Source organism: Schistocerca cancellata, chromosome 2, assembly GCF_023864275.1.
Source record: "Schistocerca cancellata isolate TAMUIC-IGC-003103 chromosome 2, iqSchCanc2.1, whole genome shotgun sequence".
Classification (NCBI taxonomy): Eukaryota; Metazoa; Arthropoda; class Insecta; order Orthoptera; family Acrididae; genus Schistocerca; species Schistocerca cancellata.
The window spans coordinates 1,098,454,183-1,098,479,679 of record NC_064627.1 but is presented as its reverse complement, the minus strand read 5'-3'; the positions used below and the strand labels follow the sequence as shown (position 1 = coordinate 1,098,479,679).

The 25,497-nt window shown below is 37.2% G+C and overlaps 1 protein-coding gene across 1 annotated transcript in view; it reads right to left on the bottom strand.

Annotated features, from left to right (window-relative positions):
- The window catches only part of LOC126161252 (uncharacterized), a 197,826-nt gene that overhangs the window by 99,246 nt on the left and 73,083 nt on the right, over positions 1-25,497 (bottom strand). Inside the window, exon 2 of the mRNA XM_049916991.1 lies at positions 13,465-13,657. Within this exon, the coding sequence (XP_049772948.1) occupies positions 13,465-13,657 (193 nt within the window). The remainder of the gene's footprint in view (positions 1-13,464; positions 13,658-25,497) is intronic.

Below are 25,497 nucleotides of genomic sequence, written 5' to 3'. Positions count from 1 at the left end.
CGAAAGATGAATCACATTGAAGTAAAATTAAGTCTTTACGTCCTGTGTAGATATTGTAACAAAATTATAATTGTTTATTATATAAGCTTATTTTAAGATGTTTGGTGTTACAAAATATGCACTTGCATTAAAAACGGGTGATTTGTGTGAAATTAATGAAAAAAAAATGTTCTGAGACTTTTTTGACTTATGGCTTTCAGTGTGAGAAAATATTTCCCTCAATAACTATGTTAACTTGAATTTTTCACTTTAAGAAAACAGTTTAATCACAGGATAGGTGTGATCTAATGGAGTTTGTAGTGGCCCTATGTTTCAAACAGTAATGTTTGTGGATACTCTGTAACATAAGAGCAATAAAATTGTTACTCTGTTAATTCTTGTTTTAATACTTCCTATATGTCGGCAAGTGTACACGTATCTTTAAACCGTTCTGCAGTTTTTGAGGACTTAATTTCAATCAAGTGTATTGTTTGTGACGAAACAGTGCTAAATGGAATTAAGATATGCGTGTTTATACATAAATGGTGCCATTCACACTGCTATGCTCAAGAAGATTTACAAATACAGTGTAAATGTGACATAGAGTGTAACGGCCGCGAGATCGCCAGTGAAAAGTGCTACGTGGGAATAGAAGACAGCGTGCATGACGAACTTCAAAAAGAACTTGACATTATAAAAAATATATAAAAACGATGGAAAATTTGGTACTAACCATAAGGGAACTGTCTGAATCGTCAAGGCAACAAGATCTCATTAATGCTAGCCAAAAAATTCGTAGGTCTTCACAATCAAATGTACAAAGTGTAAACAGTACAACTGTAACTAGAAATGTGAACGAACTGATCACTCAAAAAGACGCAAGTGAATTAAACGCAACAAAAGAAAGTGTTAATAGTGCATCTATGGATAAAAATATGAACAAACTATCCACACAAAAATATACAAGTGGATTAAACGGAGAAAAACACAAGGTAAATATTTGTAAAGAAAAAAAGTAAACAACCACGTTATGCATAAGCAAGGACACAAGCAACAGACATATATTTTTGCAGATAGTCATGGGAGAGGAGTTACGGAAATTATGAGAAGAAATCACCCAGACCTTAATGTAACAGGCATCATCAAACCAGGCGCGCCATTACGCGAAATTCTGAAAAACAGTGACAACATATTAACGACGGGTAACAGCTGCATCATAATAGGAGGCGCAAATGATGTTTACTGTAATGAAACTTGGCGTGCAACGACAATCCTAAAGGAAACAATCAAAAGGATGCCTCGAGTGCATTTCTACATTGTTAGTATCCCCAGGAGACACGATCTGATGGAAAACTCGTGCGTAAACAGCGAGATTGTTACAGCAAACAGGCTATTTGAGAAAATATGTAGAGGTTTCCAGAATACGACTTTCGTAGAGATAAACAGTGTTCACAGAGAGCACTTCACAAGACATGGTCTCCAGATGAACGTAAAAGGGAAAAAGATTATTAGTGCCGAAATACTTAAATTTATTAATGAGTCATCTGTAATGGAAGTGTCTCCAATCCAAATTCCGCCAAAACAAGAGTTGTCCGTAACAGTGGAACCATCATTATCTGCAGTAGAGATACAACAAACACCAGTAGCAGCAGCAAAGGCTCAGATATTCTCAGCAGCAGTGTCAGATAAACCAATAGCAGCAGAATCACCACAATCATCAGCAGAGCTGTCGTCATCAGCAACAGCATCCAGAACAGCAGACCCCATAATACTACCTCAAGGCAATGAAAATGCATGTGAGGAAAACATACAAAGGTCATTAGCCGCAGCAGCTAACAAAGAAGGGCAGTCACCAAGTCGGGGAGCACAGGAGCCACCAGCAGCAGCAACCACACAGAAGAGGTACCTGAGGCCTGGGAGAGCAACAGCAGAAGCAGCTTGCAGTCAAGACAGATGCCTGAGAATTAGGAGACCTGCTACACTAAGTGAGGATATTTTATGGTACCGAGTAAGCAGAAAGATAACATGGAAAAAGATGTAAGTAAAACTGTCCATCTTAAATACCAGTGTGACAATAGTGAGAGGAATATCAACAGTGGACAAAGATACGATCCAGGTTTAATGACATAAACTGAAAAAAAAAAAAACACTGCATAGTACCAGAAGCAAAGGGAGCAAGTGCAGTGCTTAGTATATTACAGGAAGGGGAACTATTACATTTAAAGCCAACTGTTAGAATACTTCACCAAAATGTTCAATACATAAACAATAAAACAGAGGAACTAGAGGTAATATTACAGGAGTATAGGCCAAACATTCTAGTAGTTACAGAACATGGGCTAAAAGAAAATCACATAGGAATGTACAACTTGAAGAATTATGTGAAAGTAGCCAGTTTTTGCAGAACTTCCTATAAAGGTGGTGGGGGTTGCCATTTTTTCTAACTATAAATCAACTAAAGCCATAAATATAACAAAATATGCTGTAGAATTGAGCTTTGAAGCTACAGCACTGGAAACTAAAATTGCTGGGAAATTATGTTGTGTATTAGGTTTGTATCAATCACCAAATGGTGTAATTAGAACCTTCTTTGAAGAGCTGGAAGATATAATCCAACACCTCTCAAAAACATATGCTTATTTGATCATTATAGGAGATCCGAACATAGACACGAGTAAAAATACAGACAATACTAAGAACCTACTGGACTTATTGTGCATATACAATCTAAAAATAAAAATAGATAAACCAACCAGAGTAACAAAGCATAGTGAAACTATTGTTGATCATGTAATAACAAATATTCCTACATGCTATTGTGACACACAGGTAATAAACTCCACATTAGCAGACCATTTTGCAATCATGATAGACATAAATATAAAGACTAGTGATTCAGTGCAGAAGATATGGGAGATGAGAAGACAGAACTACCCACATAACATAAATCTGCTAAATAAGATGTTAGAGGCAGAAAACTGGGAAACATTATATGCAGCTAAAGATGCAAACACCAAATGGAACCAGTTTTACTCTTTATTCAATTATTATTATGATGTTACATGTCCTGTTAGTAAAAGGCTTGTCAAACAGCAACAAAAAAAGAAAAGCTGGGTGACTGGAGAAGTAATCCATGCCAGAAATAATCTGAGAGTGTATTATGACCTCTCCAAACAAAAAAATACTGAGGCCTACAACACACTGTATAAAATAAAAAAGAAAGAGAACTGTAGTTTTATCAGAGAAACTAAAGCATCATTCATCAGGATCTCTATAGATAAGGGAAAGAACTACTCAAGAGGTTTATGGTCGTTCATTAATGAAGAGAGAGGGAAAGTAAAAAATCGGGCAGAGGTCATCTGCCCACTGATGAGTGGGAAAAGCAACGCAAACCCTCTCGAAGTAGCCAATACTTTTAACAGATATTATATTACTGTAGCAGACGAATTAATAAGTCAAAATAAAACAAATGCAGTAAGTAAATTGTTAAACCCCCCACATACAAATCATACTATGGTTTTCATACCTACAACAGATGCAGAAGTGTCAATCCTAATAAAACAACTTAAAATTAAACACTCATCTGGCTTGGATGGTGTCACATCACATCTCATAAAGGAATGCAGGGAATGTATATTAAAACCATTGACACACATGCTGAATGCTGCGATAGAAGAAGGTATATTTCCAGATTCACTGAAAGTAAGTAAAGTGAAGCCACTATTTAAGAAAGGGAACAGGGATGAATTAGGAAATTACAGGCCAATATCATTGATCTCAACATTTGCTAAAATCTATTTAATGATAATAAAGAATAGAATTGTAAGTTTTATAACAAAGTACAGTATACTGCATTCATCACAACAGAGAAGGGAAGTCAACAAAAACAGCATCAACAGATATAATTGACCACATTCTTAATTTACTTGACAGGCAACAAAAGACTTGTGGGATTTTTATGGACCTATCTAAGACATTTGATTGTGTGAACCACTCAAAATTAATGATGAAATTATATCAGTATGGAATTAGAGGAAAATGCTATGACTTACTTAAATCATACATTACAAATAGGAAACAATGCACAGAAATCAGACATACTAGTGGGGGAAATATAACAAACTACAGATCAGAATTACAAACAGTTAAACACGGTGTGCCGCAAGGGTCTGTGCTTTGGCCAATACTATTTATATTCTATGTAAATGACTTCACTATCTATATAAATCAGAAACTTATAAGGTATGCTGATGACACAACAATCATTTGCACAGCTGACACAAAGGAGGAGCTTGAGAAGGAAGCACTCCTGACTATTGAAAATGCAAATAAATATTAAACACAAAACAACCTGTTTATGAATCAGTCTAAATCAATGAACGTAGTATTTCAGACCAAGCATAGTGAAAATTATAATATAAATGTTAATATAAATGGAAAGACTATTAAAGAAGTAACCAGCACAAATTTTCTAGGAACTATAATAGACAAACATTTGGCATGTGGGGAGCACATAGATGCACTGTGTAAAAAGATAAACAAACAGATCTTCATCATGCATAAAACAGCTAAGACTGTGCATGATAAAGTCCTCAGATCAATGTATTATGGACTTCCCTTCCCACATTTGTCTTGTTGTTGTGGAAAGACTATTAAAGAAGTAACCAGCACAAATTTTCTAGGAACTATAATAGACAAACATTTGGCATGGGGGGAGCACATAGATGCACTGTGTAAAAAGATAAACAAACAGATCTTCATCATGCATAAAACAGCTAAGACTGTGGATGATAAAGTCCTCAGATCAATGTATTATGAACTTCTCTTCCCACATTTGTCTTGTTGTTGTGGTCTTCAGTCCTGAGACTGGTTTGATGCAGCTCTCCATGCTACTCTATCCTGTGCAAGCTTCTTCATCTCCCAGTACCTACTGCAACCTATATTCTTCTGAATCTGCTTAGTGTATTCATCTCTTGGTCTCCCTCTACGATTTTTACCCTCCAATACTAAACTGGTGATCCCTTGATGCCTCAGAACATGTCCTACCAACCGATCCCTTCTTCTGGTCAAGTTGTGCCACAAACTTCTCTTCTCCCCAATCCTATTCAATACTTCCTCATTAGTTATGTGATCTACCCATCTAATCTTCAGCATTCTTCTGTAGCACCACATTTCGAAAGCTTCTATTCTCTTCTTGTCCAAACTATTTATCGTCCATGTTTTACTTCCATACATGGCTACACTCCATACAAATACTTTCAGAAATTAATTCCTGACACTTAAATCTATACTCGATGTTAACAAATTTCTCTTCTTTAGAAACGCTTTCCTTGCCATTGCCAGTCTACATTTTATATCCTCTCTACTTCGACCATCATCAGTTATTTTGCTTATTCAGTTCATATATGGGGAAATGCACAAGCTGGCTACCTAAAAAGAATATTCACAATTCAGAAAAGGGCAGTGAGATGCATTGCAAAAATACCACCAAGACAGACCTGTAGGCAAGCTTCTGTACACTATAATATTATGACAATGCATTCACTGTACATATACCAAAGCATAATGGCGGTAAGGTAAAGTGATAAACACCTCCTAAATAAAGATGTACACAAACACGGCACAAGAGGAAACGAAAATTACTACATGATAAACAGAAATCTAAAACTGGCTATGACTGCCCCAGAAGAAGCAGGCAAAAGGTTTTTTTAATAAACTCCCCAAAATCATTAAAAAAGAAACAGATTTAAAATGTTTTAAAAATCATTTGAAACTATATCTCACAGAGAAATGTATATACAGTTTGAGTGAATACTAAGATGGTGTTGAAATATATCATTACTGAAATATACCTTTAAAAATTATAATTTCTGTATGTTGTTTGGATTTGTGTGTACATATAATGTGAAACATGTAAAACCTTTGTATGGTTATGGACTATTTCTGTTTAATTATTTGTTTCATTTATATATAATGAAATCAAGTCTGAGGTTAATAGGCTATTGTATGACACACCCAATACTCTCAGCTGGATTTTCAGCTGGAGTCCATGAGCAAACAATAAATAAATAAATAAATAAATAATGAACACAATGTTCCAGTTGATCAGAAGCATTCATATTACTTTGTAACCATTCTAGAATAAGGGGGCCTCAGTCAGGCAAAACCTAATTTTTTGAATTTTGTCTTTATTTTGCTAGGATGTCTTTCTATTATATTTTCCTATATTGAGGGGAGGGGGGGCAAGAGAATGCAAATAATCATATAGAATTATCTTTCTAGCACTACAAAGTACAGAATACAGTGATTACAGGTACACGTGGAAATCTAGGAAATTTCAGATGATGAGACTTACCAAACAAAAGCGCTGGCAGGTCGATAGACACACAAACAAACACAAACATACACACAAAATTCTAGCTTTCGCAACCAACGGTTGCCTCGTCAATAAAGAGGGAAGGAGAGGGAAAGATAAAAGGATTTGGGTTTTAAGGGAGAGGGTAAGGAGTCATTCCAATCCCGGGAGCGGAAAGACTTACATTAGGGGGAAAAAAGGACAGGTTTACACTCGCACACACACACATATCCATCCGCATATACACAGACACAAGCAGACATTTGTAAAGGCCAGCTTCTGCTGCTTTCACTTTCAAGTTTGTTTTTTGCTTGGGCCGTATACTGACAACCAGTCATTCCAGTGATTGACACCATGTCAAAGACTGGAACCAAGATTCACAGAAATAGAATTCTATGATTGTAATTCAAAGTGTAATTAATTTTGCTCACTGACATTGTTTGAATTCAATTTTAAAATTGTTTGGGTGTCAGACTGGAAAATTACAATTTTAAGACACCCCAACCTTAAAATTAACAGCTGTGATTGAGGTTATTTTCAACTAGTTCCTTCACTTCGTACATCATCATGGATCAGTCCAATATAATATTATTACTAGACTTAACTTCCAAATGATACAAGTCATGCATTTAAGAGGGGCCTTAACGTTGGGTTTTGTGTTTGTCTCATTTAAAAGTATTTATTGTCTCGTATCAAAGACTGAAGCACTGTTAAAAACTGGTGCTTCTACCATATCACTCAGTTTAAATACACTGTGTCATGCACAGGCGTTAATAAAATCATGGCATTTAAATTACTGATCAAAGAGGGCAAAATTCGTAAGTGCATGTTGCAATTACAGTGTCAGCGTATATGCAGATCGGTAATGCATCACATCAGACAAAGAAAAAATAACGATTTTTTCCGTTTATACGTAAGTAATACTTTAATAGTTCAGTTGTAATTTCTGTTGTCAGTAAAGATACCCCTAAGCAAACGATGACAACTTTTTTTCAAGAGACGTCTTCACTGTTGTCCACACTTGATTTTCCGAATTATACCAGTAGTTAAAAGCTTCGGTAAGTAAGGTAATTTTTTGACCTTCATTGAATCTTAAATAGTGTTTTACAAGGGGCTAATAAGTAAAGCCATAAAATAGTAAACAATTCATAGGTCAGCTTGTCAAACTTTCAAAACACACTCGAATTTAGGAATTTCATAGCAGAATTGTCACTGTTTTTTCTCGCTAGATTAGAAACACTTCAATATGTTGATGTGTAGATATCTAGAACATCCAATATAAAATACTTATGAGGGTGCAGAACGAAAAACATTTTCATCCGTGTTTTGACCAATTCACAAGAGGCAACCACCTGCGAGAAGTCAGGATTTTTGTTGGCCCCAGATCAGCAACAGCACACCATAACAGACATGGGGATCAACAATCTGACAAGCACACCACTCGTAGGTAATGTAAAAAATATAAACTGTGATTCAAAGTCAAACTGTATCCAGATAAACAAAAAGGGAGATAATATGCTGACATTACTTCAAGTTAATATTTGTTGTATTAGAAATAAGATGTTAGAATTGGAACATTTCTGTAAGATTAAGAATGTTGATGTAATATGTGTATGTGAGCATTGGTTAGTTGCAAATGAGGTAGATATGTTTGTACCTCAAGGATACGTCACTGCAGACATAATGTGCAGAAAGCAGAGGCGAAATGGTGGGGCTGGGATCTTTATCAGAGATAATTTCAACTTTACAAAAATATATGTATCATCTTACTGTACAGAGTTAGATGCAGAATTTAGTTGTATAAAAATGACTGATGAAAATCTAATAATTGTAAGCCTATACAGATCTCCCAATGGCAACATTGATACATTTTTTGAAAGATTTGAACTACTGGTTAGAAAAATACTAATGCATAAAACAAAGATTGCCATATGTGGTGATCTTAATATAGAAATGGTAAACACAAGTAATGAGCCCTCAAGAACTTTTCTTAATTTATTAAGGTCCCTTAATCTGTACTGTACCATCCAGTGTCCAACACGTAAAAATTCATGCATAGACAATATTATTGTGAATTTTCCCCGTGGCAGCTACACTGTTAGCCTTGCAAATGGGTGCTTTGCAGACCACGACCCATTGCTTCTCAATCTCTTTAGTAAGCAACCAAATTCCACTAGTGTGCACAATATGACATGGGTAAGAAGACAAAAAGAAGAATACATTATGTCATTTATTCGTATACTAGAGGATGCAAGTTGGGACTTTGTCTATAAGTGTTCATCTGAGAAGTCTGATGTTGAAACTACCTTTGAAAACTTCCTTAAAAATTATACAGAATTATGGTATTCATGCTCACCACTAATTAAAACCAACTCTTCTGGAACATATAAAAATAAAAAGCTGGAATGGTACACAGACGAACTGGTCCAGATAAGAAAAAACATGCTCGTACTATACACAGCATATAAAAATGCATGTAAACAAAGATCAGAGCAGGAGGGCACCTTTTATGCAGCATACCAAAAATGTAAAAAATTCTACAAACTTAAGCTGATACAGACAAAAAAGGCTGCTTATGAAGGGTACATAGAAGGTGCAACAAACAAGTGCAAGGCAGCATGGCAGATTGTAGCACAAGAAAATCCCACACGTCACACACATGAAACTCAGCTCACTCCAATGGAACTAAATGACTACTTCATTAGCTCAATTAAAGAAATTGAAAGTAAGATAGAAAAAACAGATACATCTGCAAGCGATTTACTTAATGCCCTTCCACCAGTAGATCATGTCTTTAACTGGTATAGTATCACACCTGCTCAGATTAAAAGAACAGTCACAAAATTTTCAAATTCTAAAAGTATGGACTGCTACTGGCTCTCCAATTACATAGTAAAAAAAACTGTAGACTCGATCGCTAAACCATTGGCATTCATATTTAATAAATGTTTACAGTCAGGAGTGTTTCCCGACTCCCTCAAAATTTCCAAAGTTATTCCAGTGTTTAAAAAGGGTGACAAACATCTTCCTAAAAGTTATCGCCCAATCTCAATTGTGCCAATATTTTCTAAAGTATTTGAGTCACTTATGTACACTCAATTAAGTAGCTATTTTGAGACACACAACCTTTTGAGCAATAGTCAGTTCGGATTCCGACAGGGCAGAAATACCACTGCGGCCATCCTGGAAATTGTTGACCAGACATTAACAGCCTTTGAAGACCGGAATATGGTGTCACTTGTCTTGTGTGATCTGAGCAAAGCTTTTGACTGCATTCCCTTTGGCACCCTGGTTGCAAAACTAGAATTTTATGGTGTATGTAACCCAGCATTAGCAGTAATAGAGTCATATCTTCATAATAGAAGACAGTTTGTCTCAGTTAAAAATAATTACTCCCCTGTAGCAGCAGTTAGTACTGGTGTACCACAGGGCTCGGTTCTGGGACCCTTCTTCTTCATCATAGCCATCAATGACCTACCTCATCACATAAATAGTACTACCATATGCTATGCAGATGACACAACCCTCCTCACCTCACATCAGAACATCTCAGCTTTGGACAATAACACACAGGAATCACTCAAATCAGCCATCCACTGGTTCACATCCAATAAATTACTGTGTAACTCAGAGAAAACACAACAGCTTCTCTTAGGGTTACCCAAAACCATAGAAAACAAAACTGTAAAACTATTAGGAATGCATATTGATTCCAAACTTAACTGGGAAGAACACGTAAATCAGGTTTGCAAAAAGCTTTCAAGAGTCTCCTATCTCCTTTGGAAACTTAGGGACATGATTAGCATGAACTTTCTGAGAACAATGTACTGTGGACTCTTCCAGTCACATATTACATATGGCCTTCTCATATGGGGGCACAGCTCTCACAGTAACAAAATTTTGTTGATGCAGAAAAGAATGCTGCGCATAATGTGTAAAGTCGGTCCCATGGAGCACTGTCGTCCTCTCTTTATAAGGCTAAGACTGTTGACCATTGTAAACTTGTATATTTATATCTGTGTGTTACACATTAAAAACAATGGTATGGAAGGTGTTGTCAGGGAAGAAATTCATAACTACAACACTAGAAGGAAGGCAGATTATGATATACCAAGACAGAGACTAACAAAAAGTAGTAACTCACACAAAGTGAATACCTTAAAAATATTCAACAAACTACCGCAATCTGCTCGGGACATGCCCACAAAAATTCTTATACAAAATTTGTACAATTGGTTATCTGACAATCCATTTTATTCTATGCAAGAATATTATGATCTGAGTAGCACAGAGATAAACCTGTAATTGCATAATTAACTTAATTAACTACTATATATACTGTTACAAAATATTTCATATTTAATACCTTTGTATTTCAACTGTGTTAGGTAACTACTTTATTTGCCAGTGTTATGATGTGTTACGTAACTACTGTGTTTGCTACTACAATGTAACTCATTTTTGGTACCTTTGTATGTATCTGAAACAAGAATATGTATTAAGCATTGTAGTCACCTGCTTAAGGTTTATGTTATTTGTAAGTTACTCATATGCTAATTATATCTATGCCTTATATATAGTGTCTGGAATATTAATATTATTTTATGTACTGACGAAGCCTATTTCATCTTGCATGATCAATGGCTAATAAAGAATCTTGAATAAAGAATCTTGAATCATTGTTTTTTGCCAAATTCAGATATGGCGGACACTCAATGATATGATCTCTTGCCGGCACGCGCTAGAGCCATCTATCGGTAGGTCCGGTAGTTGAGCATCCCTCATTTCGCTAGCTTTAGACGCCTGTAGAATATAAACACACAGATTCACATGTAAGAAGCACAGACATGTACCTCTACATGCAAAAGCGATCGACAGCACGATTATCGTTCTGTAGGCCTACTGTGTTTGTCATAGTCGCCTGTTGCCACAGGTACGACCTTCGTATTTATATTATTCTATGCGGGATAAGCAACTGCCAGAAAGTGGGAGAAATATGCTGAAAACATTATAATGAGCTGATTACATTACATTTCACGAAAAACCAAATATTTGAATAATTTTCAAACAATCTGTCTGTAGGCACTTTCCTTGTCCCGTAACAGTTTCGCTCGAAGTCTAGCGATCTGCACATTCTGACACTTCACACGCTTTTGTAGGACAGAAACAGTTGCACTTAATCTAACCACTTCATCGTCAAAGCAGGATGATTTACACGGATCTGGCACTGATACATGGAGAGTTGAACTGGCTGCTTCTGTGTCATAGGACTGTTCTACAGCTTTAGATTAACGGTCTATTCTTTGTGGCAGTTTCCTCTTCATTGTCAGTTGTCGCTTATTTGGAATGGCAAACAGTGTGGGTACTGCATTCTACACGAGTTTGTTATTGTCTGCGTTCATGAAATGGTTATGTTCGAAATGTAGCGAACAAAACCTAATATTATTATACAGGTAAACTGGGTCTTTCTTCATAAGGTCTTCTCGTCTCCTATTAACTAGCCGTTTCCTGCTTCTAAATCGAAACATTCATCATTTACACACATATAGTTTGCAAGTGAAGCCTGATGATACAGTTTAGTAACATGAAGGTATATATCTCTCAGGATTCTTAGGAAACCTAAAAGAAGACGGCTGTGGTGTCTTCTTCCTGTTGAACTCACAGTTCAACCTACCGGCCGCTTGGGGCGCTGCTGGTGCTGTAGGCAACAAAATCGACTGTTATGTTAGACTGTGTTCCAAACTCTGTATTCGAGCGGATGTGTTTGTACCGACATGATCAAAATAAAGTTAATTCATTGTAAACGAGCGAATACTTAATATTGGTTTCGATATTACCATACGTAATATCCAGATCCGCACAAATTCATTATTTTCTTTCACAGATGATTCCACTTTTACACATCGAAAATGATACGAGTTATTACATTCCTTGCAAGTGATTCCGGTTTTCAGTACTTTTCCACATTTTTTTACACTTTTCCCCGTCAAGACACGAGTTTTTACGGAAGTTAGCAACTTTACCATTACTATTTGCCACCATCAATGTCTTGGTAGTATCAAGCCCTTTTAATTCCACAGCTGATATTTTAAATCTCCACTTACAGGACTAATTTCATGCCTTGATTTGAACTGTTTTTTTTTCTGACATAAATGCATGGTCTTCCATCCTTTTAAATAGTCCTTCAGTAAGTCTGTCTTTTCTTAGAATGATAACACTATATGTTGTATTTCTGTGACACTAACTCACTAACTACTGTGCAGTTCAAAGATTGGAGTTCAATTTCCAATTGTTGTATTTTACTTTTTATTGAATTTTTGTTTTGGTGACAGATTATTTAGTCTGCAAAATGTTTCATGTTACTTTCCGAATGGTTGTTTTTTCTTTACGACACATTATGTGTATTATCTGATTTTCCAGCGCACTCACTATCAATATATGGTCTTCTTTCAAAAAATCCTTACATAAAAACGCTAAGTCCTCTATCACTTGACTTACTCCTGAATATCATTTGAAAATGCTGGTGCCCTTGTATACTGGTCTTAAGCTTTCCTGCATCTGACGACCTGAACCTCAGTCATGCCTACTGTCTAAGAGGAGTACTTTCTTTTTCCCAACACTCTGAACATCTCTAAACTTTCTAATATCAGCTTAAGTATGCTGCACATTTCTAGCTCCTACTCCTACCTAAGGGTCTTCTCAATCAATGAAGATTTAATGAGAAATAATGTAGACTTGGTGATTTTGTACTCTGAGAAAGCATTTATGTTCACAATAGACAGTAAATATGTTGCAGTGTGAACATTATGGTACAAGAGATACCTAACCATCATGTTGTATCAAGTAAGCAGCAATATTTAGTCAGAGCTGCCTTTTTGATGTATGGCACTGGTGTGTCAATCATGCTTACAGTACTCATTACAACTTGTCAGCACTGTTAATACAATTGTATCTTCCTGCAGCCAGGATATAATTTTAATGCAGGATATTCACATCCACCAAGAGTGTTGCACATGATGTACTTAATTGTGTCAGCTGTCACTCAGTTATACTAATATATACTAGAGTTCACTCTTTTAACAACAGTGAGGTGCAACATGTAAAAAGAGTTACAAGTTAAGGTTTTCTACCTGGATGGTTGATCTCCTGTGATTGGTTGATTGGAGGCAGCAGAATCTTCACAACACACTATGGCTACCCTGCCTTGGAAGCCACATATGTCTGGCATGATACCTTGGAACACCTTGTGGATAGCTGATGGACATAAACTGATATGCATGCACTTCCCAGAGCCTCCATTCTTTGGCTGGCACAGTTTATCTTCTGTAACAATAAAAATAGGTGCAACTGAAGTAACAATGCTCCTTTAAATGATCTAAAGCCACCTTCAGTTGTCCTTTTTCTCTGTTCATTGTACAAATCACCATTACTAACGATGCTAGGGATATGAATTTGATTATGACTATGTGCCATCAACAAATGTTTTGTTAATACATTTAATTAAGGGCTAAGATGAAAGTTGTGCAGTTGCATCAAAAGTAATGAAGAATGTGACAGCTTCATGCAATAGTAAATCATAAATCATAAATAATTCAACACAGCTGTGGACCAAATTTCAATAGAGATCATCAAACAATGTTGCCTTGCAATAGCTACGTGATACATAGGGTAGGAACCACTAATGTAATTGATGTAAGCTGTCACTGGTAACTACAACATGCCATAATTTCTTATAGTTTTGGAAGCGCTTTGACATATTTTCAACTACATTAATATGAAACTTTGATAGCTACCACACAGTTCTCTGTCATAATCTGGAAATCAGCAACAGGTTGGAGTACCCAGTGCACTGTCACTTTATGTTTTGTATATTTTAACACTCAATGCATCAGTTACAATACTCACAAACCATATGACTATCACATCTGCTGGCATACGGAGATAGTTTAGTACTTGTATTAATGTAAACTAAATATGTATGTTGACTCTTGCTTGTTCTATTGTGACTGTTGCCTGAACTGCAAGATGCTTCCAGCTGATGTAATACAGCCTTATTTGATATTATTAGTAACATATACACAGCAGTTTTATCTACTAAGAAATTCATCAACGGATCAGAAGCAGTTGGCCACCAACAAATCCTTTACACACCTCTTAAACTGCACTTTATTAGTAGTTAAGCTTCTTGTGGCTACCTGCAAGTTACTGAAACTGGACACCTTTTTGGACTAAAGTAAATGACTTTACTGATTCCTTGAAATGAGCTATTGGTTTGAAGAGAGACCTGTAGTCTAGGGGTAATGTCTTTGACTAGCTATCAAAACATCCTTCATCCCAGTTTCAAACCCCACAATTGCTTAAATTTTGAATAAAATCATCAGCAATGGTAGCTAAAGGCTTCCAGAATAATAAGTCACCCCCAATCTGCGAAAAGACTTGTCAAAGAGGATGGATATGGAGAAAGGTTCAGTGACTCTTTAAACCTTGGGATAGGATACTGCACTTAAAAGGCAGAAGAAACAGCTTTGATCAGATGCCTGAGAATGCAGAAGGCAATGGAAACTGCTGCATTAAAGATACACAATGTGCACCCATAGGACAAAAGGCCAGCAAATAAATAATTAAATGTACAGGGTTATTACAAATGATTGAAGAGATTTCACAGCTCTACAATAACTTTATTATTTGAGATATTTTCACAATGTTTTGCACACACATACAAAAACTCAAAAAGTTTTATTAGGCATTCAAAAATGTTCGATATGTGCCCCTTTAGTGATTCGGCAGACATCAAGCCGATAATCAAGTTCCTCCCACACTCGGCGGAGCATGTCCCCATCAATGAGTTCAAAAGCATCGTTGATGCGAGCTCGCAGTTCTGGCACGTTTCTTGGTAGAGGAGGTTTAAACACAATCTTTCACATAACCCCACAGAAAGAAATCACATGGGGTTAAGTCGGGAGAGCGTGGAGGCCATGACATAAATTGCTGATCATGATCTCCACCACGACCGATCCATCGGTTTTCCAATCTCCTGTTTAAGAAATGCCAAACATCATGATGGAAGTGCGGTGGAGCACCATCCTGTTGAAAGATGAAGTAAGCGCTGTTGGTCTCCAGTTGTGGCATGAGCCAATTTTCCAGCATGTCCAGATACACATGTCCTGTAACGTTTTTTTCGCAGAAGAAAAAGGGGCCATTAACTTTAAACCGTGAGATTGCAGAAAACACGTTAACTTTTGGTGAATTGCGGATTGGCTGCATGAATGCGTGAGGATTCTCTACCGCCCAGATTCGCACATTGTGTCTGTTCACTTCACCATTAAGAAAAAATGTTGCTTCATCACTGAAAACAAGTTTCGCACTGAATGCATCCTCTTCCATGAGCTGTTGCAACCGCGCCGAAAATTCAAAGCGTTTGACTTTGTCATTGGGTGTCAGGGCTTGTAGCAATTGTAAACGGTAAGGCTTCTACTTTAGCCTTTTCCGTAAGATTTTCCAAACCGTCGGCTGTGGTACGTTTAGCTCCCTGCTTGCTTTATTTGTCGACTTCCGCGGGCTACGCGTAAAACTTGCCCGCACGCGTTCAACCGTTTCTTCGCTCACTGCAGGCCGACCCGTTGATTTCCCCTTACAGGGGCATCCAGAAGCTTTAAACTGCGCATACCATCGCCGAATGGAGTTAGCAGTTGGTGGATCTTTGTTGAACTTCGTCCTGAAGTGTCGTTGCACTGTTATGACTGACTGATGTGAGTGCATTTCAAGCACGACATACGCTTTCTCGGCTCCTGTCGCCATTTTGTCTCACTGCGCTCTCGAGCGCTCTGGCGGCAGAAACCAAACAAAACTTTATGAGTTTTTCTACGTATCTGTAGCGTGTCGTGACCATATGTCAATGAATGGAGCTACAGTGAATTTATGAAATCGCTTCAATCATTTGTAATAGCCCTGTATTTATTCTCTCTCCATTGGAAAAAGATTCTGAATTAGCCCTCCATTCGGATCTCTGGGGGGGGGGGGGGGGAGTGGGAACGCCATGAGGGAGTTGACCTTGAGAAAAACAGCGAATAATAAACAATTTGATAACAATCTAAGAGCTGGAGCTTGGAACATCAGCATGTCAGAAGTTTTAAATGGTAGGGAAGCTAAGGAAGCTAAGAAATCTGGGTTGGGTTGTTTGGGGGAGGAGACCAAACAGCAAGGTCATCGATCTAATCGGATTGAAGGATGGGGAAGGAAATCGACTGTGCCCTTTCGAAGGGACTGTCCCGGCATTTACCTGGAGTTATTTAGGGAAATCACGAGAAGCCTAAATCAGGATGACTGGACACAGGATTGAACCTCCTTCCTCCTGAATGTTACTCCAGTGTGCTAACACTGCACCACTTCGCTCAGTTAAAAAAAAAAAAAAAAACGTCTGGCTCAATCTAGATATAGTGGGGTTTGTGAAGTTAAATGGAAAGAAGACAAAGATTTTACATCAGATGAGTACAGGAAAATATTAACAGCATCAGAAAATTGTATAACGGAAGTGGAATTCATTATGAATATGAAGGTAGGCCAGGGGGTGGGTTATCATTCACTGTTCAGTGACAGTGTGGTTGTTATCAGAATCGACATAAACTTACACCAACAACAATAGTTCATGTATATATACTGATGTTGCAAGCAGACGATGAAGGGATAGAAAATGAGTATGAAGGTAAAGAATGGGTAATTCAGCATGTAAATGGAGATAAGAGTCTAATAGTCATGAGAGATTGGAAAGCAGTTGTAGGGAAGCAGTAGAAGGAAGGATTATAGGAGAATATAGGCTTGGCAGTAGAAACAAGAGAGGATAAAAACTAATTGAATTCTGCCATACATTTTAGCTTGTGACAGTGAATACTCAGGAAACGGCCAGGAGAGACAGAAAGATTCCACGTAGAATGTGTTTTGATCAGGCAAAGATATCAAACTAAGCTACTGGATTGTGAGGCATACCCAGGTCAGATACAGAGCCTGATCACTATTTATTAATAATGATAAGAGGCTGAAGTTCAAGAGACTAGTTAGGGAGAATCAATGTGCAAAGAAGTGAGATATGAAAGTATTAAGGAATGAAGACACATGCTTTCATACCTCTGTGTCCATAGACCCCAAGATAACAGAGAGCCCTATAGACAGTTCAGTTGAAGAGGAATGGACATCTCCAAAAAAGTGGTCACAGAAGTTGGAAAGAAGAGCATAGGTCCAAGAAAGGGAACTGCAAAGAAACCATGAGTAACAGAATAACCACTTCACTTGATCACATGTGTGCTGACTACATGGGTGCGCCTGGGCTTGGGCATCTGCATACATAATCTTGTGGGTGCACCACATCCACAAAATCTTTAGTTAGATAAAAACAAAATAACATAAATATTTCTCATGTGTCTCTCTCAAAACGTAATGAACTATTAAAATGCTGACATGGAAGTGAAAATTCCTGCCCTCTAAAACATGTCTGTCTGTCTGAGATGTCATTGAGCACATGCAACCAAGCCTTTCTCTGGCCAAGATGGAGGCACTCCCAAGAATAACAATTGCACTGTACCATGATTGGAGTTCCATCTTTTCAGCTTGCTTTCATGTTTCCTTTCAAGTGGCATGTTACAAATGCTGACTTTATTCACCAACGATTGTTTTAAAATATCTGCTTGCCATAAATGGGCAATAATAAGGAATGATCTGAGATATATGGAAGCCGATTGTTACAGGCTACCTAAATAGTAATTTTTTGTAACGTAACAACGGCGACATTTTTGATCTCAGTGAAATCGTTTTCACGTAATCTGGACTCTTGTTGTTTTGTTTGCTGAGACGATGACTTTGGAGGACACAGTAGGTAATATTGTAGACTGAAGGGCTGTTAACACATTAATAGCTATAGTGCATTCAGAATTACTTTAGGATTGACAGTTCGGAAGTAGCACTGGTGAGCCTGGGACAGAGTTGCTAAGTCCCGCACGGAACTTCTGCGTAATCGCATGTTTCATTCAACTCGCTCACACACGCTAAGTATTAGATCTTTAAATGTGGAGCCGATGGTAGCTCGTTGTGAAATAGATTCACTATGAGATGGTTTCATTTTTAGTTTTTTAAAATGTTTATGTAGACAATAAAACGACAGTTTTCAAGAAACAACTTTTCGATGACGTTATCAAATTTTCGACATGCGAATGAAATGTCAAGAAAACATGAAATTTTCAGCTGTTTCAAACATTAACTGTGTCGAAGATCTCTAACGCGAGATACACGACTGTAAATAATATGAAGACAAACGTCTGCTTGCGTACAGTAAAGATAGGCAACAGATCTCTATATCTGTAAACACCTGATATACTTCTTATATGCATCCTTATTTCCAGCACAACAAAAAATAAAATAATGTTTGTTTGGTATCTTAAATTGGACAACATCTATTCTGAGAAACAAAAACAATACAAAAACGACAAAAGTAGTGCAGATATTATTTTGTATACTGTAAAATGTATGCACAGATTGAATTCTAGAAATGTACTTTCTTTGGAATTAATATTTGATAACGCCGTCATATTCAAATTTCAAAACTTAGTGTGAATTAATTTTGTTATGCCAGTACTTACAAGTGCAAACTGCGCACTCCAAACGTGTAGCTGAATCCGTTTGTGCTGCATCTCTATGTGGATAATGGTAAAACTCCATTGACATCATTCTCGTCGCTATTACAGACACTTGAAGTTTCGCTGTAACTATTGTCATTTAAAGAGTTAATCATTTATTCCACTGAAGTCTCCAAAGCACCTTCATCCCGCCATGCTCTTTCCATAATGTTGCGTGTGTGTTTGACGGCTTTCTTCCAGTCTTCAGAGATAACGTGAGCTATTCTTTAGTACGTGCTTCTACCGCGGAGAGCGTAAATTTTTGGTTGTTCCTGGCAATGCAACCTCTAATTTGGACCCACATCAACTCTATAGGGTTCAAGTGACAGAGGTGCGGTGGCAGCCTGACGATTGTATGCCCATATTTTTTTGCCAGTTGGTAGATTTCATATTTTGGAAATTCCGGTTTATGGAAATTTATTTTTGCAGGTGGGCCTGTGTCGAATTCGTCCAAATACATTTGAACCAGAGTTTGATCTCATTTTTGTTGTTTGAAAGTCAGCTGTGATACTGACTGAGCAAGAGCAGCTTGTAGTACTGGTATATTTTACTTGATCAAAGCACAATTCTTCATGACACAGGCAGTGTTTATAAAAGATTATAAATGAAAGGTAGTCATTTAAAAAAATAATGAGGCTCCCAAGAAAAGATATACTACATTCTGCCCCTGGTATGCACCCACAGAAATTTTGGAAAGTCGGTACCCTCGCTAGAACAACGAAAGAAGGAAGTACAAAAACGTTCAGGTAACTTAAGGGAAGTCACTAAGGAATGAAATAAATAGGAAGTGCTGGGCAGCTAAAGCGAAATGACTGCATGAAAAAAAAGTGAAGATATCGAAAAGAAATCATTTTCAGGACAGACCCAGCGTACAATAAAACTCATAACTTTTGGTGAAACTAAAAGCAAGGGCATTGGGGTTTCCTCCGTTAAAAGCAAAGGAGAGGATGAATAGGTGGAAGGAGTATGCTGAAGGCCTCTGTGAGGTGTAAGATTTATATGATGACATCATAGAAGAAAAAACAATGAGAGTTGATAAGAAAGAGATAAGGGATCCAGTATTAGAATCAGAATTTAACAGAGGTTTGAACACTTAAGACCACACAGGGCAAAAGAGACAGTTAACATTGCATTGAAATTTCTAAAATCACTGGGAAACTGGCAATAAACCGACTATTTATGTTGGTGTGTAGAATGTATGAGACTGTCGATATACGAGGGTAGTTTAAAAAGTTTTCGGAATGGAATAGAAAAAAGTACTTACATCACTGAAACATTTTTTAGTTTTCAATGTAGTCTCCTTGTTGATTAATGCGCTTGGTCCAACGATGTTCCAGTGCCTTGATCCTATCTTGAAAATGAGTTACCTCCAGGCCTGCAAAATAATTGTCAACTCCAGCTATCAATTCTTGTATGAAGTCAATCTTCGTGCACCAAGAAAAATTTTCAGTTTTGGGAAGAGATGGACTACTGACGGAGACAAATCAGGTGAATAATATGGATGAGGTAACAATTCACACCTTAGTCTGTGTAATTTTTCCGTGGCGATAGCACATGTGTGGGCGCATTGTCTTAATGAAGATGAATTTCTTCCTTGACAAACCTGGTCTTGTTTGGCGTATTTTTTGTTGCAGTTTATCCAGGAGGTTAGCATAGTATTCTCCAGCAATTGTTTGCCCAGTGGGGAGATAATCCACAAACAGAATTCCCTTCACATCCCAGAACACTGATGCCATGACCTTTCCTGCTGAAGTAATTCCCTTTTATTTCTTTGGTGGCGGAGAATCAGCATGTTTCCACTGCCTTCGACTGTGTTTTGTCTCTGGGGTATAGCAGTGCACCCAAGTTTCAACTGTGGTCACAAACTGGCGCAAAAAATCTTGTTCGTTTCTGCTAAAACGGACCAAACATCGTCCCAGTATGTCCATTCTTATGCGTTTTTGATCCAGCGTGAAGAGTCATGGCACCCATCTTGCAGATGATTTTTTCATTTCTAATTCTTTAGTTAAAATGTGATGTAGCCTTTCAGATGATATTTGGCAAATGTGAGCAATTTCATGCACTTTCAATTGGCTATAGCACATGACTGTTTCGTGCACTTTTGCAATTATTTCTGGAGTAGTGACACATCTTGGCTGAACACTTGGCGAATCACCATCTAAGCTATCCTGACCAAATTTAAATTCATTTGTCCACTTGGCAACAGTTAACTAAGAAGGAGCAGACTCCCCAAGTGTATTCTGGAAACAGGCTTGAATGTGCTTTGCTTTCATACCTTTCTTTACGAAGTACTTAATTATTTTCCATCTTTGCAAACTCTACACGGGAACTAGAACAAAGTGATGTCACCACCACAGCTCTCTTCCAAGAGCACTGATGTGGCACGTGTTTACAGGCAACAGTCCAATGAATATCATGTGAACAACTCTGTTATTTATTTTATCCATCTTTCAGCATTAGTATGCAATCGATGTTGTCAGAAGAATGACAGCTATTTGTACATTGTTTTACATAACAAAATATTACATGGTAAAAGTATAGCAGTGTTTTATCCTATTAGCTTATAACTGCCTCTACATCCATATCTGTACACAACAGTAAGCCTTAATTTGTCAGCATTAACATGCAATCGATGTCGTCAGAGGAATTATAGCTATTTGTACATTATGTTTCATATAACAAAATATTACATGATAAAAAATATAGCAGTGTTGTACCCTATTAGATTACAGCTGCCTCTACACCCATATCTATACACAACAGTAATTCTTAATTTATCAATAAATTAGGTCATCTTTACAACTATTCTGAAATTCTTCTGTACTATAGAAAGTATTTTCCTTCACCCAAACTTTGATTTTAGTTTTGAAAATATCCAGTGAAACCAATTGAGCCTGTGCGGGTAAAGTTTGATTAATTTTTGCCTGTGTAGTCATAGCTAGATTGGGTTTTCTTAAGCCTGGTTGTGGGTATATCAATCGTATTTGTTTGTTGAGTATTGTGTTGATGAACAGATTCCCTTATAGTGAAGTGGTTTAAGTTTTCTGTTTAATAGGCAACAATATATGTAAAGAGATGGGACTGTCAGAATTTTTTAAGTCCTTAAAGTAAGGTGTACATGAGGTCTTGTTGTCATTGATTCCATAAAGACGTCTAATTGCTTTTTACTGTCAAGTGAAAATATTTTTGGCTCCTAGGGAGTTACCCCTTACCCCATAAAAGAATGCCACGATGTAGATGACAGCGAAAGAAGGTGTAGTATGAATGAAGTAATAAATCTTGTGTAACACATGTGTGTAGTTTGGGTAGTAGGTAGATAACTTGTGATAACTTTCGACACACATAATCTGTATGTGTGTCCCAAGTTGACTGCAAGTCAATGTATATCCCTAGTAGTTTAACAGATGATAACTCAGTGTTGCTATTTGATAGACTGAAGATTATCTTGACAGTCTTTTCATGGTTCATAGTTAACTCGTTAGCATTGAACCATATATTAGATATTTTGAGACATCTTCACTTTCTTCAGCATAGAGGATAGATTTACAGGGTAAGTTACTTGGAAAGTCATTTACAAATAATATAAATACTAGAGGGCCAAGCACTCAGCCCTGAGGAACACCTCATTTTATACTTAGAGTCTGTGACTTTTGGCCATTATGTTTTACAATTTGTTTTCTGTTGCTGATGTATGATTCAATTAGTGAGAGTTCCAAGTGTCTGATTCCATAGCAACACAGTATCTAATAATAATTTGTGGTTAACTGAGTCAATAAGAATGGCTTCAGCAGATAATTCTGACTTGAATGAGCTTAGTACAACTTAGTACAACTGCTTGACTATTGGTGAGTTGGACCTAAATCCATACAGAGAATCATTTAATATATTATTGTCAGATAGGTGTATGCATATTTGCTGCAGTATGCAATATTCTATTATTTTTGAGAGAATATGCACAAGCTAAATTGAGCAATAATTATTGATACACGACCTGTCATCCTTTTTGTAAACGGTATGACAACTGACTTTGAGACATTTTGGAAAGTTTCCACTAGAGAGCATCCAGTTTATCAGTACACAACGAGAATATGATATAAGATCTACAAGTTTTTTAATGTAAAGTTTGACAGGCCATAAACATCTTCAGATATAGAGTATCCTAATTTAGAGGTTGCTTTAATTATATGAATTACTTGTACTTCTCTCCATTTACAAGCTGAAAGTAGGTTTGTAACATTTCGTTGAAAACTTCTGCCAGATGTTGGTTGAAAGATAGGTGTATGTGTAGAATTGGAGTTCTGGTTGTCCTGAGTTGAGAGACTAAGTTTGGCAGAGTTGACAAAAAAGTGATTGAAATCATCAACAGTGATGTTAGCAGCATCTGTGTTGTCTTTATAGTTTATATCAATACCTAGCTCTGCTTTTATTACTTTCCATGGAGCCTCACATTTATTGTGTGATATTTTATTGAAATCACCATTTGCTTTACACTTGGCTATTTTAATTTCAGATCTCTATTTTCTTTTCAGATTTTTGTAAGTTTCTTTATCTACTGCTCCCTTTTTGACCTTATCGTGATAAGTAGTTACCAATAGTCCTAGTTTTTGTAATTGAGGTGAAAACCACTTCTTTTAAGTTGAGTGGCTAGGTTTCCTGACTGTTTTTTTTTTTTTGTTTTTTAAATGGTGGACAGCATGTATGGAAGATTTCAGAAATCATTTTGAGGAATGTGCTGAAGGCTTCATCCACATTTCTGGAGGAATGTATAACAGTATTCCAATCTATAGACTTAAGTTCTTCTCTGTACTTGCTAATATTTCTATCTGTAAATAGTCTCACACACTGAGTTAGTTTCTGGTCTTCTTTTGGTTTTGCAGTAGTTAGTTTCACCCATATACCTCTATGGTACGACAGGTAATCGATATTAAATAAGCCTAGCTCGAAATGACATTTGTATACATTTGTTATTAGATTGTCAAGACAGGAGAAATGCCTTGTAGGACTTCATTAGCACAGAAGAGATTATAGGATCTTAACATATTTATTAAATTAACATTACTGGCTTTTATTTTCCTAATGTCTATGTTTAGATCCCCAAAAATTAATACTTTGTATTTAGCATTCTTTTCTATACTGATGGCAAGTTTTTCTAAACATTCTAGAAATTGTTCTACATTACTTTCAGGAGTGTGATATAAAGAAAAATTTATGAGCTGTATGCTAGGTATAATCAAAGCAGCTGCTTCAAAAACACCTTTAATGCATAAGTCACTAACTTCAAGAACAGAAAACCTTAAGCCTAGATCATTGCTAACATGTATGGATGAACCACCATAAGATTCACTGGGTCTGCAGTAGTAAGTAGCTAATTTGAAACCTGATGGTATATACAGTATATATCTTCTTCCTTTAACCAATATTCGTTTATGCATCAAATCATTCTTTTGTTACTTTTTAATAGTATACCAAACTCTTTCACCCCCCTCCCCCGCCCCCCATGAACCATGGATCTTCCCATTGGTGGGGAGGCCTGCGTGCCTCAGCGATATAGATAGCCGTACCGTAGGAGGAACCACAATGGAGGTGCTACGGTCGCAGGTTCGAATCCTGCCTCGGGCATGGATGTGTGTAATGTCCTTAGGTTAGTTAGGTTTAAGTAGTTCTAAGTTCTAGGGGACTGATGCCCTAAGATGTTAAGTCCCATAGTGCTCAGAGCCATTTGAACCATTTTTGAACCACAATGGAGGGGTATCTGTTGACAGGCCAGACAAACATGTGGTTCCTGAAGAGGGGCAGCAGCCTTTTCAGTAGTTGCAGGGGCAACAGTCTGGATGATTGACTGATCTGGCCTTGTAACACTAACCAAAACGACCTTGCTGTGCTGGTACTGCGAACGGCTGAAAGCAAGGGGAAATTACAAATGTAATTTTTCCTGCGAGTATCCAGGTTTACTGAATGGTTAAATGATGATGGCATCCTCTTGGGTAAAATATTCTGGAGGTTGTAACGCCAGAAATGCATATCCTCCTATTTCCATCTATTGTACTATAATTTTTTTTCCTTATTTTGTTACCTCAAGATATGACATTTCTGTCTCTTTATATATATTGTAATTGTTTTACTGTTTGTATATATATATATATATATATATATATATATATATATATATATGCATTTATGTGGATGTATAACTGGTTGTTTTGTAAATATTATTTGTGTTTTACACTGGGTCTTGCCTAGGGAAAACTATGCTATCGAACGAATACGTCGATAGGTTGTGTGGAGAACCAGAGTGTTTAGGATCTTTAGTAGTGTTAACTCTGTCACATGGAGCGCGGGCAGAGGGAGTCTGGCCGGAGGAGTGCAGTGGAGCAGGTGTGTTGTGTGAAGCTCCCGCGAGTTGCCGCGCTTTCGGGGTTTGGCAGCATGTAATTGCGCTCGACTTGCGATGATAGTTTCTGACATAGTGTTGCGGACGGGAAGCATTAGCTGGCGCACATC